Genomic DNA, 14,001 nt, shown 5'->3' on the forward strand with positions numbered 1-14,001 from the left:
TGTTATTCGAATAGCAAATACTTTCTTAAGCTTTTGTTAACATCAGAAAGACTGGGATTGGTTTTCTTGAAAGCTTAATTAATACTAGCTATAAAGCAGACTGTTAAGTTCTCTGCTCAGGATAGTTCAGTTTAAACTCCCATCTTCTTTACAGGCCCATAGAACACACTGGCAGTATTTTTCCAGAGCCAAAGCCAAGTAAATCCAAATTGTATCCAAGAATTTATCGCGTGTTTTGAAAACTGATTTGGTTCAGTTACTATTTACATAGCTGTCTCCAAGTCATCTAGCACCATTATGTAGCTTTAATTTCCTCATATGAGAAAAGTTTGAGCGAGCTGGGACTATTTCGCCTAGAAAAGAGGAGGCTCAGGGGGGATCTTATCACTGTATAGGGGGAGAGCGTAAAGACAGAGCCAGGCTCTTTTCAGTGGTGCCCTATGACACGACAAGAGGTGGTGGGCACAAACCGAACCACAGGAGGTTCCCTCTGAACATAAGGAAACAGTTTTTCACTGTGAGCACTGCAAAAAGCTGTCCAGAGAGGCTGTGGAGACTCAATCCCTAAAGATACTCAAAAGCCACATGGACATGGTTGTGAGCAGCTGGCTCTAGGTGCCCTGCTTGAGCAGGGGGGGGTGGACCAGATGACCTCCGGAGGTCCTTTCCAACCTCAACCATTCTATAATGCTGCGATTCTAATTCACACATATATGTTCTTCCTTCTTTCTATAGGCAATTTTTGCTTTAGTTAGTCAAAGATTTTAAACATTTAAAATAATTTACATTTTGAGGCTTGTGAGTTCATGTCTCTAATAAGCTTACCTTGGGTCCTGACATTGCTTTCAAAGAGTGTTTTTAATTTTTTTAATTTTTTTTTTTTTAAGTTCAAATACGATTTATAAGTTTACACTGTTGGAAGTCAGTTGTGTTTTTTCTTTGGACATAAGTTAATATTTGTATTATATTTTATTTATAAGCCGGTTGTCATTGCAGGCAGCAACTGCAAACTCAGGCCAAGCTGGTCTTGGAAGAAAACGGATTGTTGATGGAGCAACTTGAAATTCAACAAGCTAAAGCAAAAGATAGTCACAGACAGCATGTTCAAGAAGGTAAAGTGCTTGAGTTGCTAATCATTTGAACTACACCAGAGATGGTACTGCAGGTTTGTTTGTGGGGGTTTTTTTGGTGTTTTTTTGTTTGTTTGTTTTGGTGCGTTTTTTGGGTTTTTGGTTTGGGGGTTTTTTTGCAACTTCGTATATGCCTACAAAGCATTGCTGAATGCAGGTAACACTAATATGAGAGCAAGCTCTGGATGTCAGCTGATACTGAAAAGAAATGTCAGTATCACCTATTGACACTATACAGCATACTCCACTTTGGCTTGCTTCCTCTGAAGAAGTGACAACTGTTAAACAGCAGTACACTTATTTTCATAATTTAAGACCACATTGAACTTTACTGTTTGGTACTTGTGAGGTATTATTTGCTTATTTAAATGTTCAGTTCAGAATTTGTAGGGGCTTTTAATTTTCTGCTTTGTAACCAACTTGATACTCCTTGTCTCGTCTGTAAATATTATTTCTTGACCAAGATTAATTCTTCTGCTGATAGTTATTTTTTGTGTCGGTAGATTCCTCTGGATATTTCTTGTTAATAGCCTTCTGACTGGATATTAGAAAGAGAACAAGCATGTTATAGTTTAAAATCCCAAAACTGAAAGTAAGATTTCTTAGTGAAGTTTAAAAAGCAAAATTGAATCTTAATTCACAGATTAGGATGTTCTGTAAATTTTTAATTGTGCATGATTAACATAAGTCACTGATGAGAACAGTTTCCTTAAGTGAACCTATATAGCAAAACTCCAATTCTGAAATTTTTCTATTCATCAGCTGCCTAATTCCATAAATACTTTCCTTTCTGCTTTTAAAGTTTCTGAGCTTCTTGTTTAGAGTTTTATCTCTGTATATCCATCTGTATTTAGAAGATAACAACTCATCATACCCAAGACCAAAGGCCAGACAATACCCCAAAATCAGAAGTTCCTCTTTCCAAATCTCAAAATAGCTTGATCTGATATGAGTTGTCAGAACATCCCTGGTAAACACTGACAGATTTTGCTATCTATTGCTGGAGTTCTCACAAGGAAACAAGAGCCCTGATCTTTCATTCAGTTCCTACAACTGTTTTGGCAGTGTATCCAGTGATGGAAATACATACTACAGGAAAAACTTGGAGATCAGTGAACAGAAACTGGGCAGTCTCTAGATGTGTGCCCTATCTACTAGGCTACAAAAGTCATGTTCCATTTTAGGTTCTTTTCCTGAGTTAGTAAAATCTGAATTAGAGGATTTTTCAGACTAAAATGGTGTTTCAATACGCAAATAGCTTATAGTCCTTAGAAGAAGCAGTCTTGACGTTTTGGCACTTTTCCAAAACAAACTGCTTGGGCGGGGGGCGGAATCCAGACTGTTAAAAAACAAAACAAACTGACAAATCCACTGTTACATAATGCTATGAACACCTAAGAATTAACATATTAGTGGTTTAGTTGGAGTTTCACTAGGTGATTGAATTAGTTCTGCTGTACCCACTTGTTTCTTTTTTTCTTCCCAAAAGCTTCAAAATTGACCAAACAGATAATAATCTTAGAAGATAAGAAACAGAGTCAAGAAGAAGAGATAGCAGAGTACCAGAAACAGTTGGAAGCTTTGCGTTCTACTTGTGAAGAGCTGAAAGCCAAACTGGATAGCAGAATAGCAGCAGAGGAGCACTTTGCTTTGGTGAATGATTTAAAAAGGTATGAGTTTACATATGGTGCACAGAGAAACAATTCTGCAAAGCATTCACAGGAACAGATCTGCATACGCATCACTCTGTAGGTAGGAGGTGAGTGGAAACTTATGCTGGTAATCTAGGAAGGTAACTACCAAAGTGCGAAGAAAGTTAAGGAAATATTTCAAAAATACTGTCTCGCTTTTTACAGACAATTAAAATTACGGAAGGAAATCCCAGATCTAGAGACATTGGTAGAAGTGTTTCTACTGTAGAGTAGAAATGTACTGCTAAATGTACCTTTTTAAATAGTGAAGATCAGGCATTAAAAATATCATTTTTGTCAAATCTGTTTACTTCTATCAACACTGTATATAAAATGTTCTCATTGTTTTGTTCCCATCTTTGGGAAACTATCTAAAGGATCCTGAAATTCTGAACTAAAAATGCTAAGTTTCCTCAGTCTTTACAATATGGAAATAACAAAACAGCACAACAGAAAAGTGCTGTCATGCAGCATAGTCTGTAATGTTTTTTCTAAAGACATTCTGTAAATTTCTTTGTTTTCAAGCCTTAGCATAGTGCAAGTTACTGTTTCTTGGTACAGTGCCTTCCTGAGAAGTTCTCAGACCTTGTTTTTTGGCACTGCTAGTAATTTCTTTGGAAAAAAAAAATTAGGAAGGGAATACATTTGCTCTACATAGGGTATCTTTGTAATTTAAATTCTATTTCAAGTGCAGTCAGGATGAATTACTTGAAGAATTTTGTTTGTATTATGCTTCATTCGTGATTTGATATGTCATGAGATTGTAATACCTCTCTTTGATGTCACCACTGAACATTAAGCATTCTCAATGTATCTTTTTCATACCTTCAACATAGGTATCTTACTGTAACTCAGCTTTTTAGTGAAGTAGGTTCATACATGATGTCTGTTCTATGGTGTTGGTTTTTGCAGCCATTTACAACAGGAGCAGGAGAAAAAGCGCTGTGAGGTGGAAGATCTAATGGGAAAGATAGCATCACTGCAAGCTCAAAACAAGAAACTGCTTTTAGAGAAAAATAACTTCATGGCTGATAACAAGATCCTGGAAACTGAGATGGAAATGACACAAAAGACAAACAGGTCATATCACATTCTTATTTTCTTATATAGAAATACTTGTATTTCTAAAACAACAGGAGAAATAGCTGTAAAAACATTGTCTGACATCCCACAGTATGTAGTTTCTACTTATTACAGAAAAAACATGTTTCCCAAACACATCTTTGTCACATCTAAAGGCCTGGTTGTCAAGTAACTTTGCTAGGCTTTAGATGTTTTCATGCACACTTTTCTATGTCTACATGCAAATTAAGAATATATCTTTAATGCTAGTAGTTAGCTGTAGCAATTAATCATTTGTTTACTCACCTGATAGATAGGGTCTTACACTATTTGCAGACCTTCTCATGCACCTGAGTGGTTCAGAGTTGGGCTCACAATACTTAAAAAAAAATATTATTGTTGTGCTTCTTCAGAAATACGAGCTTGTAGCCATTGCACAAATTGTTCTTTAGAATCATTGTTACTTTTGTTATTCACATAACATATTCTAGGAAAAACAGCTCCAAAAAGTGGGAAATGATACTTTCAGCATCGCAAATATTTTGAGCCAATGTGTCTTTAACAGTATATTTGATTATTTGAGACTTGTACAAGTTGATTTGCACATGCAATGCAAGTTTTTTTAATGCCATTATTATTTCCCAATCTGAAGATTTTCCTTTTTCTGTTAATTTTATAGGCGTTTGAAGAAGAAAATAGGTCTTTTGAAACTGCAGTTGGAGGAAGCAGTAGAAAAAGAAGTTGCAGCCCATCACTATCTAACAAACCTTATTGGTTTGGTGGAGAAGATAGCTCGGGAACGTGATAATCTTATTTTTTTGGTAATTACCTTTAAATAATTAATATGACTTAATTGGTATTTCATACAATTACCATCTGTCCTGGTTTCAGCTAGGATAGAGTCAATTGTCTTCCTACCATCCTACTGGCACAACTTACTGTTAATTTGAATTATTAGAAAAGAAAGTACAATTTCAGTTTGAGGATTTAGCTATTTAAATATACTTTTGCAAATAGGATAGGAGCAGTAAAAGATTATTTTCTAGAAGAGTGGTTAAAAGCAACTACCCTACTTTCTGGAGACAATGTAATTAAGCCTCAACTCACATCAGCATTAGGGTCTGCAATGGTATGTATCAAGTTTGAAAGAATTTTTTAACCTCATTTTAGAGATTGGCTTCAATTGTTGAAGCTACACCTATTGAAAAATAGTACACAATCATAAATTTTTAATACGTATTTCTGAATCTAAAGGTAAACTATGATCCTTGAAGTGACCTGTACAGCGCTTCTGCTGTGGATGCACATGCATGTTATTGCTCCTTTTTGGTAAGCAGTCATTTTGACAGGCTGTTTTTTTGGAACAACTCTGCTTTAGTGGAAGTGTCTGGCATGGAAGTTACTGGGCTTTTTATAGGTACGCTTTGTTTCTTTTACAAGATCTCGGACACCATTTCAATTTTACATATTGGTACTCTTGTCTTCAAATTGGTCCTGGAAACCATTTCACAAAACTTTGTTAAAGCTTCTTTTGCTTGATCAAGTAGTAGACAAAGGTTGTCATCAGTGTTGGGTAAAAAGATTCTATAGCGATTAATTCCTAATTCTAGAAGAGGAACTATGGTGACCCAACTCAAATCCTTGTCCACTGCAAACTGGACTTTAGGATTGTGAAACTAGGCACAATAAATGTCTCCTAGGAATTAGGGGAACTGGTTCTTATCTCTCAGTCTCTGGTATATCTATTTTCAAATACTTGGCATACCACATTAGAAATATCACAGAAATCCAGAATTACCTGTAAGTACAAGGTGTGCCATTTGACTAATAATACCCTAGTAGATGTTCAGAATACTTCTAGCAGTAAAAGCCTGTTTCAAAAGGAAAGATATCTTAGCATAACTTTAATCACCACAAGGTCATGTAAACCCTATCTTTGCAAGTGTGCAGTATTTGACATCATATTTTTCCCTTCTGAAGCCTGCACGTGAAAGTATACACTAGAAAATCAAATTTCATGGATGTGCAAAAGGCTCAGGTCTGTGGAAAGCAGCCCAAAATGCAGTCAACTATGGCCTATCTTTCTTTAGACAGGTGTAAACTGATCCAGCAATTAGAAGCCAGTCCTGTCGTGCAAAACAGAATTTATCTCTTCCTTTTGGATCACATTCTCTTGTGTATGATAATGGTACATACTTACTTGCTGTTCATGATTTCTCCATTTTGTGGCTTCAATACTAAACAGTGCACAACTCTTGCTTTTTTTTTTTTATGAATTCACTGTGTCTGGGCTGACAGCAGAGATACTCTGAGACAAACTTTTCTACTGAAGTAGTCTAGTATCAGTAAAACCTTTAAATAACCAGTTTACTTTGCTGCCTGGTAGAGCTGAATTAGAACAACTTGTTCCTATTTTTAATCGCTGAACTTAAAACCTGCCTTGGCAGAAAGTTAGACTGCAGGTGTCTTTTAGTCAGGTAATCTGATTAGGTTGTCTAATGGTAAGGCCTAGAAAACAAAAAAAAAAATTAATTAGAGTCTGACCCTAATGATTATGAAGAGCCACTACTGAGCATGATGTATAATTAAAAACGTATTATCATTCCCCCACCTCAAAATTCAGTAATGTCAGGTTTAGATACTCAGTTCAGCTACTGCTATTACCCTAGCCTTATTCTTTTTTAATTCACTAATTGAATTAAAGCATTGAAATTAATTTAATGTAGATTTAATGCAGAAGAACAGGGAGAGCAGAAAGGGTACAGCACTCTAAGAAATTAGCCTATATTTTTACTTAATGAGGATTAAAAAAAAAAGTCCATAGTAACCACATCTCCACAGAAATAAATGGATAGTCTTAAATTTACCATTTCCAGGAACAGCGATAACTTACTGATAAATCCAGTAAAACAGAGCAGCAATAAATTTATTTAAAACTATTTTCACAGTGCAACACTGATGATGAACTGTAATCCTGAGTTAGCAGATGTCAAAATGATTCTTTTATTGTATTGTATGGTTCATATACCACACAGTAAATCAAGATGTCACTGACTGAGCACAAAGCTCACAGACTCCAGCGATGCTAGTTAATTTTGACTTCTGTGAAAGAAGATGTGTTTCTGGAGTGAGGGTAGTTCAAGGTGGTCAGACATTGCTGATTCTAAAACCTGGTTATTTCTCTCTTGAATGCTTTCAGTGGATTTAACAGTTGAAACCTCTTACAGTTTTAAAATTATTTCATCGTTCACAGCTTATGTAGTTTTTGTTTGGTTTACTTTTTATATCTGAGAGAGAATGTAGTGCTTATGAAATGATGGAAAGAGTCATAAGAGGGAAGCCTTTCATAAGACATGTCAGACTCCTTGCCTGAACCCCTGCCAATTTCAAGGGCTCTTTTGAGAGCAGACTGCTAAATCTGACCCAGAAGGATGAGTCTCATGCATACAAATGGTATCCCTACATATACATACATCTGTAGAAAAATACCCAAAGCTGGTTGGGTTTACAGTATCAGTAGCTATGATCCTTTCAGAATAAAACTGTTTCAAGGTATTATTTTGTTAGTGAGGTAGTAGTCGCCATCAATTGTCAAATTATTAATTAGTCATTATTAAAATAATTTTCAGGATTCTTTATCCATCTTGGTTCTTCAGACTATTGGAGCTCAGAACAGAATAGCTTTGTCTTCCTCAGTGTATGTATTTTGTCAGCCCTGTCTAAAGTTATGATTACATTTAGTTACCTATACTATATGTTTGCAGGCCAAATGTTTGGAAAATGAGAATCATGGTGTTCTCAACAAAATAGTAGAAGGCAGTCTACGCTTAGGAAGATTGGAAGAAAAAGTTAAGGTAAGCAGTATTTCTCAGCTAAATATTATGTATTTATTTGTTTTGGTTTTTTAATGAGAAGTCAGTAGTTTGTCAGTGTTTTATGAAAGACTGATTATTTTATAAAGACTTTTTAAAAAGCAAAATAGATCATCATTATAGTTTTCACAAATATCTTTTTCCATTGTATTTGTACATTGCATGTCTGCCAGGTCATCGCATTTACATAATTACATAATTATCTGGAGAATTATGACTAGTTGTAAAAATAATTAAAAATCATATTTTATTTGTATTTCAGTTTTGCTCTGTAATGTAACCCAGTTACTCTTTCTCCTACTTTTCTGAGGCTATACTAGTGCTTCAACTTGAAGTCCATTACAATTAGATTTGGAAGAATGAAAAAGTTTTCTCAAGTGTACAGTTATCATCAAGTACTTTCATATGGCAGGTTTAGAAACCCAGAGGATGTTAAAAAATCTGGCCTAATTAGAGAATACATTATAGGTTATCTTTAGAGCTCTCTAAACAAATACAAAGCATGGCATGTAATTGTGGTATAACAGCATATAGCGTGAAATAAATTTGAAACTTTTATGTTTTAACATCTTTGGTGCTACCGTAATTGCTTTTACTGTAAACTCAAAAAAGGAAGAAGGATATCTGGTATATTGGTTTTTATATGTACAAAGTAACATATATTACTTTCAAAAGCTGTTTTGTACTAAGTCAAGTTTGCACAGTTTACCCTAAAGCAGAGAGTCTCCATACATTGCGCTTTTCCAGTCAAGACCTATGCTGCTATTCCTGCATCAGATGACACGAACGTGCACCACTGTGTTAGCGGAGACCAGCTCCATCTGCACTTTCCTTGTACAGATCAACACAGCCCAGGAATTAGTGACAAAGAAAATAAACCAAATTGTAGATGTAAATAGAGAACAGAAAGCTGAAAAATAGCTAGAATTTTTAAGGAATCCTTCATAAAAATACCTAAATGCATGAAACACTACCATAAAAGAATTCTCTAATTATACTAATACAGCTATAAATGTTTTTAGCCGTTTTTCACCCTCATTCATGTCTGTCTAAATTTAGAAAACATCTTCCTTACCAAGACAGTGGCTTGTATTCTTCTTAAATACAGATTTTCTACAATTTAATAGGTCTGTAACTACTATAAGAGATAGAGAAGAGACTTGCATAGAACTAAGAATATTTACATGCAGTACATGCCATGAATTTTAAGTGCAAAACCAAATAAAATTTAAAAATCCTTCCTAACCCATCAACTGTTAATGGAAATTAGAAAAAACAGCCTGTAAAGTTCTTAAATATTGCTGTTTCTATTTAGCAAAAGTAAGAATAATCTACTTGCAAAACTTTTTTTGTTCTTAATTTTTGTTAGTAAAGCAGAGGGCTTAAACAGTCACAAAACACCTTAAAATATCATATACTTCTTGGTTATCCTATTAATTGAACTTTGCTAAAAGCTAGTATCATTTATTTCTTTGCAGAAAACACCTCCGTTTCTTAAACACCTCCAGTCAGGCAATCTACTTTTCTAAATAGAGTGTTCTCTTCAGTGATTTATGGAAAGTTATGGGGATTCTTTTGTTTTACATATAAAAAAATATTTTCGTAAGTGTAAGTACATTTGTCAAATTTTTAGTTTGGTTCTTTTTAGTCACAAGACTTTTTTAATCCCAATATGTAATGCAGTTCCTCAAAACAGGACAGGCCCTATTGCACACACTGCTTTTTCAGGTGCTGCTGATAAAAATTCAGGTGATTGCGAAAAGGCAAAAGGATTCTTCACTTGCAAGATAGATGTTTGCCTCCACAGTTCATGCACAATACTAACAACTATGAAACTTGAACAGCAGCTTACTTTAAGACTACATACTTCTTACTTAGTTGAGTGAGATAGGTCGGAGGTCTCATTAGTCTGATCATATCAGCTGGAGGAATACTATCAGCTGCTTCAGAAAATCATAAATTGAGCAACTGCCTTCTATGTTGAGTTACAGGATAAACCCCTTATGAGGTATTTAGCTGTAATCTGTCTCCACTGATAATAGTAATTAAAATGCATTCATGTTTCTGAAAGGGTGATATAACTCTTGGTAATGTGAGTGTTACACTATTTCTTTTCTTAGAAAAGGGTGTTTTGCATTGGCTTTTAGCCATCTTCAGCTATTTCAGCAAGATATGAGATAAGAAATACAAATTATATCATATGAATTAGAGCATACAATCCTTGGGTTATGATGAGAGAAAAGCTTCTAGCCTACAGGTTTGAGTAACTTGTGCCTACAATGTGAGTCTGTATTTTCTACTTTTTAGACATAACCGGGTATATTACGTTCACCTTCTGGTGAATTTATTGCCTCATATCTCAGCAGGCACAAGCTCATCCAAAACTATGTCACAGGTCAGATGCACTGTGTGTGTGTCAAAAGATTCTCTGTGGCTTCTTTCACATCACTGCAAATGTTATTTGAGGGGAGGAAAGAAGGAAGGCTAGGTGGGACAGCCATTCTTCACTGGAAACACATGGCACATACCCTACAGCCAGGGGTCGTTCAAAAAGCTGGCAATTCGTTCCCTTTAGATCACTACCCTCTGAAGTCAGGTCACTTGTGCTTTGCACATAAAAGTGGATCTAGTCTTCTGGTCCAGAGTTCTTCCTTTTAATGAATTATTTTGGAGAAAGTAAATGAACAAAAATCCTGTGGTTTTTGTTTTTCATTGAGAAGTCTCAAAATAAATCGACATCTGGCAGCTCTGTTATTAAACACAGAATCACTGTGAAAGTCTTTCAAGCTAAATAATAGGTTATTCCTAAATCAAAACCCCAAACCATGTAGATATTTATATATACAGCTTTATTACATACTTTAAACTGTGTATGCTTAAGTTGGTAGCATATTAAAAGTGATTCTCTTTATAAATACCCATTTTTCATTTGGGATTTAGGAATTACTGTAAACAAACTTTATAAAAAGTCATTCACGGTGCAAAAAATTTTGTAGGTTATCAGCACAACCATAGGAAATTTAGATAATAACAGTAGAGCAGTGTCAAGTAGGTTGAATACAGCTATTCAGAAAAATAAATAATTTTTGTGCAGGAACACAAACACTTAACACTTTGTAAATACCAATACAGAAAGTAAATACCAATTTACTTTGGTATTTTAATTCTGAAAACAAATTAGGTTAATTTCAATTTTTATATTGTTTGGCTTATGTCATAATTTTTCAGGCATATTAAATCATGAAAAATATTAAAGTTTACTTTAAAACTGTTTAGTTGGCCCTTTAAGATATAACTACAAGCTTCTTTGTCATAATTCTTAAAACTCTTCTGAAAAATCTGATTGTAGAGCAGAATATTTAATGCAACTTTATTTCCCTTTGGCATCAGAAAAGATTTGACTCTAATCTGAACTAGCTTGTAAAGGGACTCTTGATTTTTTTGAACAGGTGATAGAGCATTTCTGATTTCCCATCTGTTTTTAAAGACAGTGACAATGCATTTGATTAAAAGCAGGGTGGGGTGGTTTTTGTTTTTTTTAAACAATAAAATAACCTTCAAGTATCTGTTCTATTCACAGTTAATGAGATGGTGGTCTAAAACCCTTTCATAACTTCAGGATCTGGTGATAGTAACCACCATCTTTTTAGTAAAAGAAAAACCATGTTGTCATTTTGCTTGTATTCACACAAGTTATTGTGCTTTAAGAAATACACATGTATATATCATACTATATGCATTTTTAACAGTCCATAAAGGTTAAAGTTTGCAATTAAGTTGTTCTATGGTTCAGTTAAAAATTTACCAATTGATAAAACACTGCACATCAGCTTTGTGAAGAGCAGTCACAAATTCCATGGCAGAGGCACTGGCAGAAGCCATACATGAGACATACAGTTAGACTGGAGGGAACAAAACTCACACACACACACAACACCTAGGGTCACTTTCTGAATCACTAGTAACTAGATCCCAAGAGGGAGGGAACCAAAGTAAAGAAATCCAAGCAGCCATACCAGTATTCTGTGTACATACTTGCATAACTTTCAAAAGAGATCTTGGTCTAGCTGGCTCTGAGAACTTAAAGATACTGACTCAGTGCCATGGTCAGCATAATAATCTGAGGCAGTACTTTGACTGGGAGTCCTTGGGGAGTCTCTTTGTACTTCTAGAATTGTAATTACTAAGCAGTTTGATCCATGGGAAGAATGTGAGGAAGCCAAGTTTTCTGGTGTTAAAACTACTTCTTTACAGTTAGAATTCCATGCTGTTTTGTGTTTTAATATGAGCTTGGGCATAATGTTTGTATCATCAGGTAATCCTTCAACTTCATCTTCATGCAACTCTGTCTCATGGTGGCAAAAGGGACAGCTAACACAGGGAGATCTGACTCCTATATGAAGTATTTTAGTCAAACATTTAGCACAAATCCTGTGAAGACAATCCAAGATTTTGGGCTTACGACTGTGAACAGTAAATCTCCGATAACAGATTTTGCACTCCAGTTCATCATCAGGCACCTTTTCCTTTCCTTCAGTGCAAGTGTAATTCATCTTTAAATTAGGCACACTGTCAAAAAGAAGAAATCAGATTATAACAAGTTGTTTCATGGATTCTGAATCCCTATTTGATAATAATTTTGTCAGTCATTAAGGTTTTAGTAAAAAGAGGTAGAAACAACCTTTATATTGAAGATATCTAGCATCTCCCACTGTAACTCCCCTCATTTTAATGCAACTTTACCGAACAGGCTGGCCTTAATTTTTTTCCTACTATCTCGCTACATATTGCATTTAGAGTACAAAATTGTTATTGGTGAAGAGAAAGCGTTAAAGGTTTGTTCTTAACACTTCCTCAACAGTAAGGAACTGTGTATTTCAGAAATGTCTGTAACCATGGGATAGCTTACTCTCTGTGTTTCTGTAAACCAGTTGCGCACACCAGCATGTTTGAATGAAAGAAGGGTTCTTCTTTACCATGTTCCTATCAACATGAATCTGGACTTAAGGAAAAGTGCTTTGGGTTTAACATCAGGAGACCATGGATTTATTTAAGTCTTACTGTACACATGGCTTTTCTGTCCAGAGAATATTCTACTTTGTTAGAATTTAAATTTTTCCATTGTGGGGCCCTTGAAAATTCAAGGAGCATTGCCATTTTGGTAATGCAGCCACAGAAGAAGCTGCTTCTGTGGTTCTGACAGTCCTAAAGATGGACCTTAACCACATGCACATTGCCCTGTATTTTCACATCAAGTGAAAGTGAATAAAACTCAAGGGAGAAATGTAAAGTGCATTTGCATCTTTCTCACTTTTCACTGAGAAGTTGAACACCTCAGAACATCCAAGAGACGCTTAGCTGTCTAGCTTTTATTATTCTAAGCATATGCCTGGCCCACTAAAATGTTTTCAGTTTTAGTACATAGTTTCTTTTGGTTGGCTCTGTAAATCTTCCTATATATTTATAAAAAGCAGCATTTTGCCTCTTTTTATATATACAGACATCAGTTGTGAAAGGCAACTTAATTATTTAACATGTGCTCTGTGTACTTTTTGATAAGACTCGAGTAGAAAGCATTAGAATTGGTTTGTTTTGTTTTTGGTTTTTTTTACCCAATCATGGTCCTTCTGACAGGACAGGAAGATGGTATTTACTAATTTGCCTCCTGTCCCTGGAGAAGATACAGCCAAGGAAACTACCTATAAAACCCGTATAATCAATATTGCATTTAGGAGTTGATACACTGTCAGCAATAATTCTAAGAGTCCTTGACACATGAAACTTTTTATGACCGAGGTGAAATGATACACTTAGATCTGCTTTTTGCATCATTGTTATAGGTCCCTTCCAACTGAATTAAATATCAAGACAGAACGAGGAAATTGCTATGTATAGAGCAGCTTTTATGTACTGCCTGCCCCCCCTCCCCCCCCAGGTTAAAATATATCTTATTCCCTTTTTTCTCCTCAGTGATTTCAGAATTAAAGGTTAGCATAGTAATTACTTTTTTGGTGGGTTGTTTTGTTGGCTTTTTTTGCACTGAACCTTTGGGAGATATACTTTGTTGTTAATGCCATATTAATTTTGTCATCATAATACATCCATCTAGCCATTTGATACTGTTCAGATTGAGGCTTATTCTAAGCAATCATTCAGTGCCTACCTCAAAAGGATCCGCCTTCCTGGAATTTTTCCATAATCATTTTCTAACCATGGTCTCAGTCTTGGATACCAACAACAGACCTA

At 35.2% G+C, this 14,001-nt stretch overlaps 1 protein-coding gene and 1 pseudogene across 4 annotated transcripts in view; one reads left to right on the forward strand and one right to left on the reverse strand.

Annotated features, from left to right (window-relative positions):
* CEP89 (centrosomal protein 89) overlaps window positions 1–14,001 on the forward strand; it is a 43,091-nt gene that overhangs the window by 14,577 nt on the left and 14,513 nt on the right. For 3 of the 4 annotated variants that reach the window (XM_075040088.1, XM_075040089.1, XM_075040090.1), the window contains 5 exons: window positions 1,001–1,112; window positions 2,620–2,800; window positions 3,734–3,901; window positions 4,563–4,704; window positions 7,648–7,737. In XM_075040088.1, coding sequence (XP_074896189.1) covers window positions 1,001–1,112; window positions 2,620–2,800; window positions 3,734–3,901; window positions 4,563–4,704; window positions 7,648–7,737 — 693 coding nt within the window. Of the gene's footprint in view, window positions 1–1,000; window positions 1,113–2,619; window positions 2,801–3,733; window positions 3,902–4,562; window positions 4,705–5,137; window positions 5,213–7,647; window positions 7,738–14,001 lie in introns of those variants that run through there. The other variant, XR_012652190.1, reaches the window with a different exon arrangement.
* LOC142036250 (E3 ubiquitin-protein ligase RNF182-like) lies at window positions 10,912–12,338 on the reverse strand (annotated as a pseudogene).

The sequence above is a fragment of the Buteo buteo genome, chromosome 11 (genome assembly GCF_964188355.1).
Source record: "Buteo buteo chromosome 11, bButBut1.hap1.1, whole genome shotgun sequence".
Classification (NCBI taxonomy): domain Eukaryota; kingdom Metazoa; phylum Chordata; class Aves; order Accipitriformes; family Accipitridae; genus Buteo; species Buteo buteo.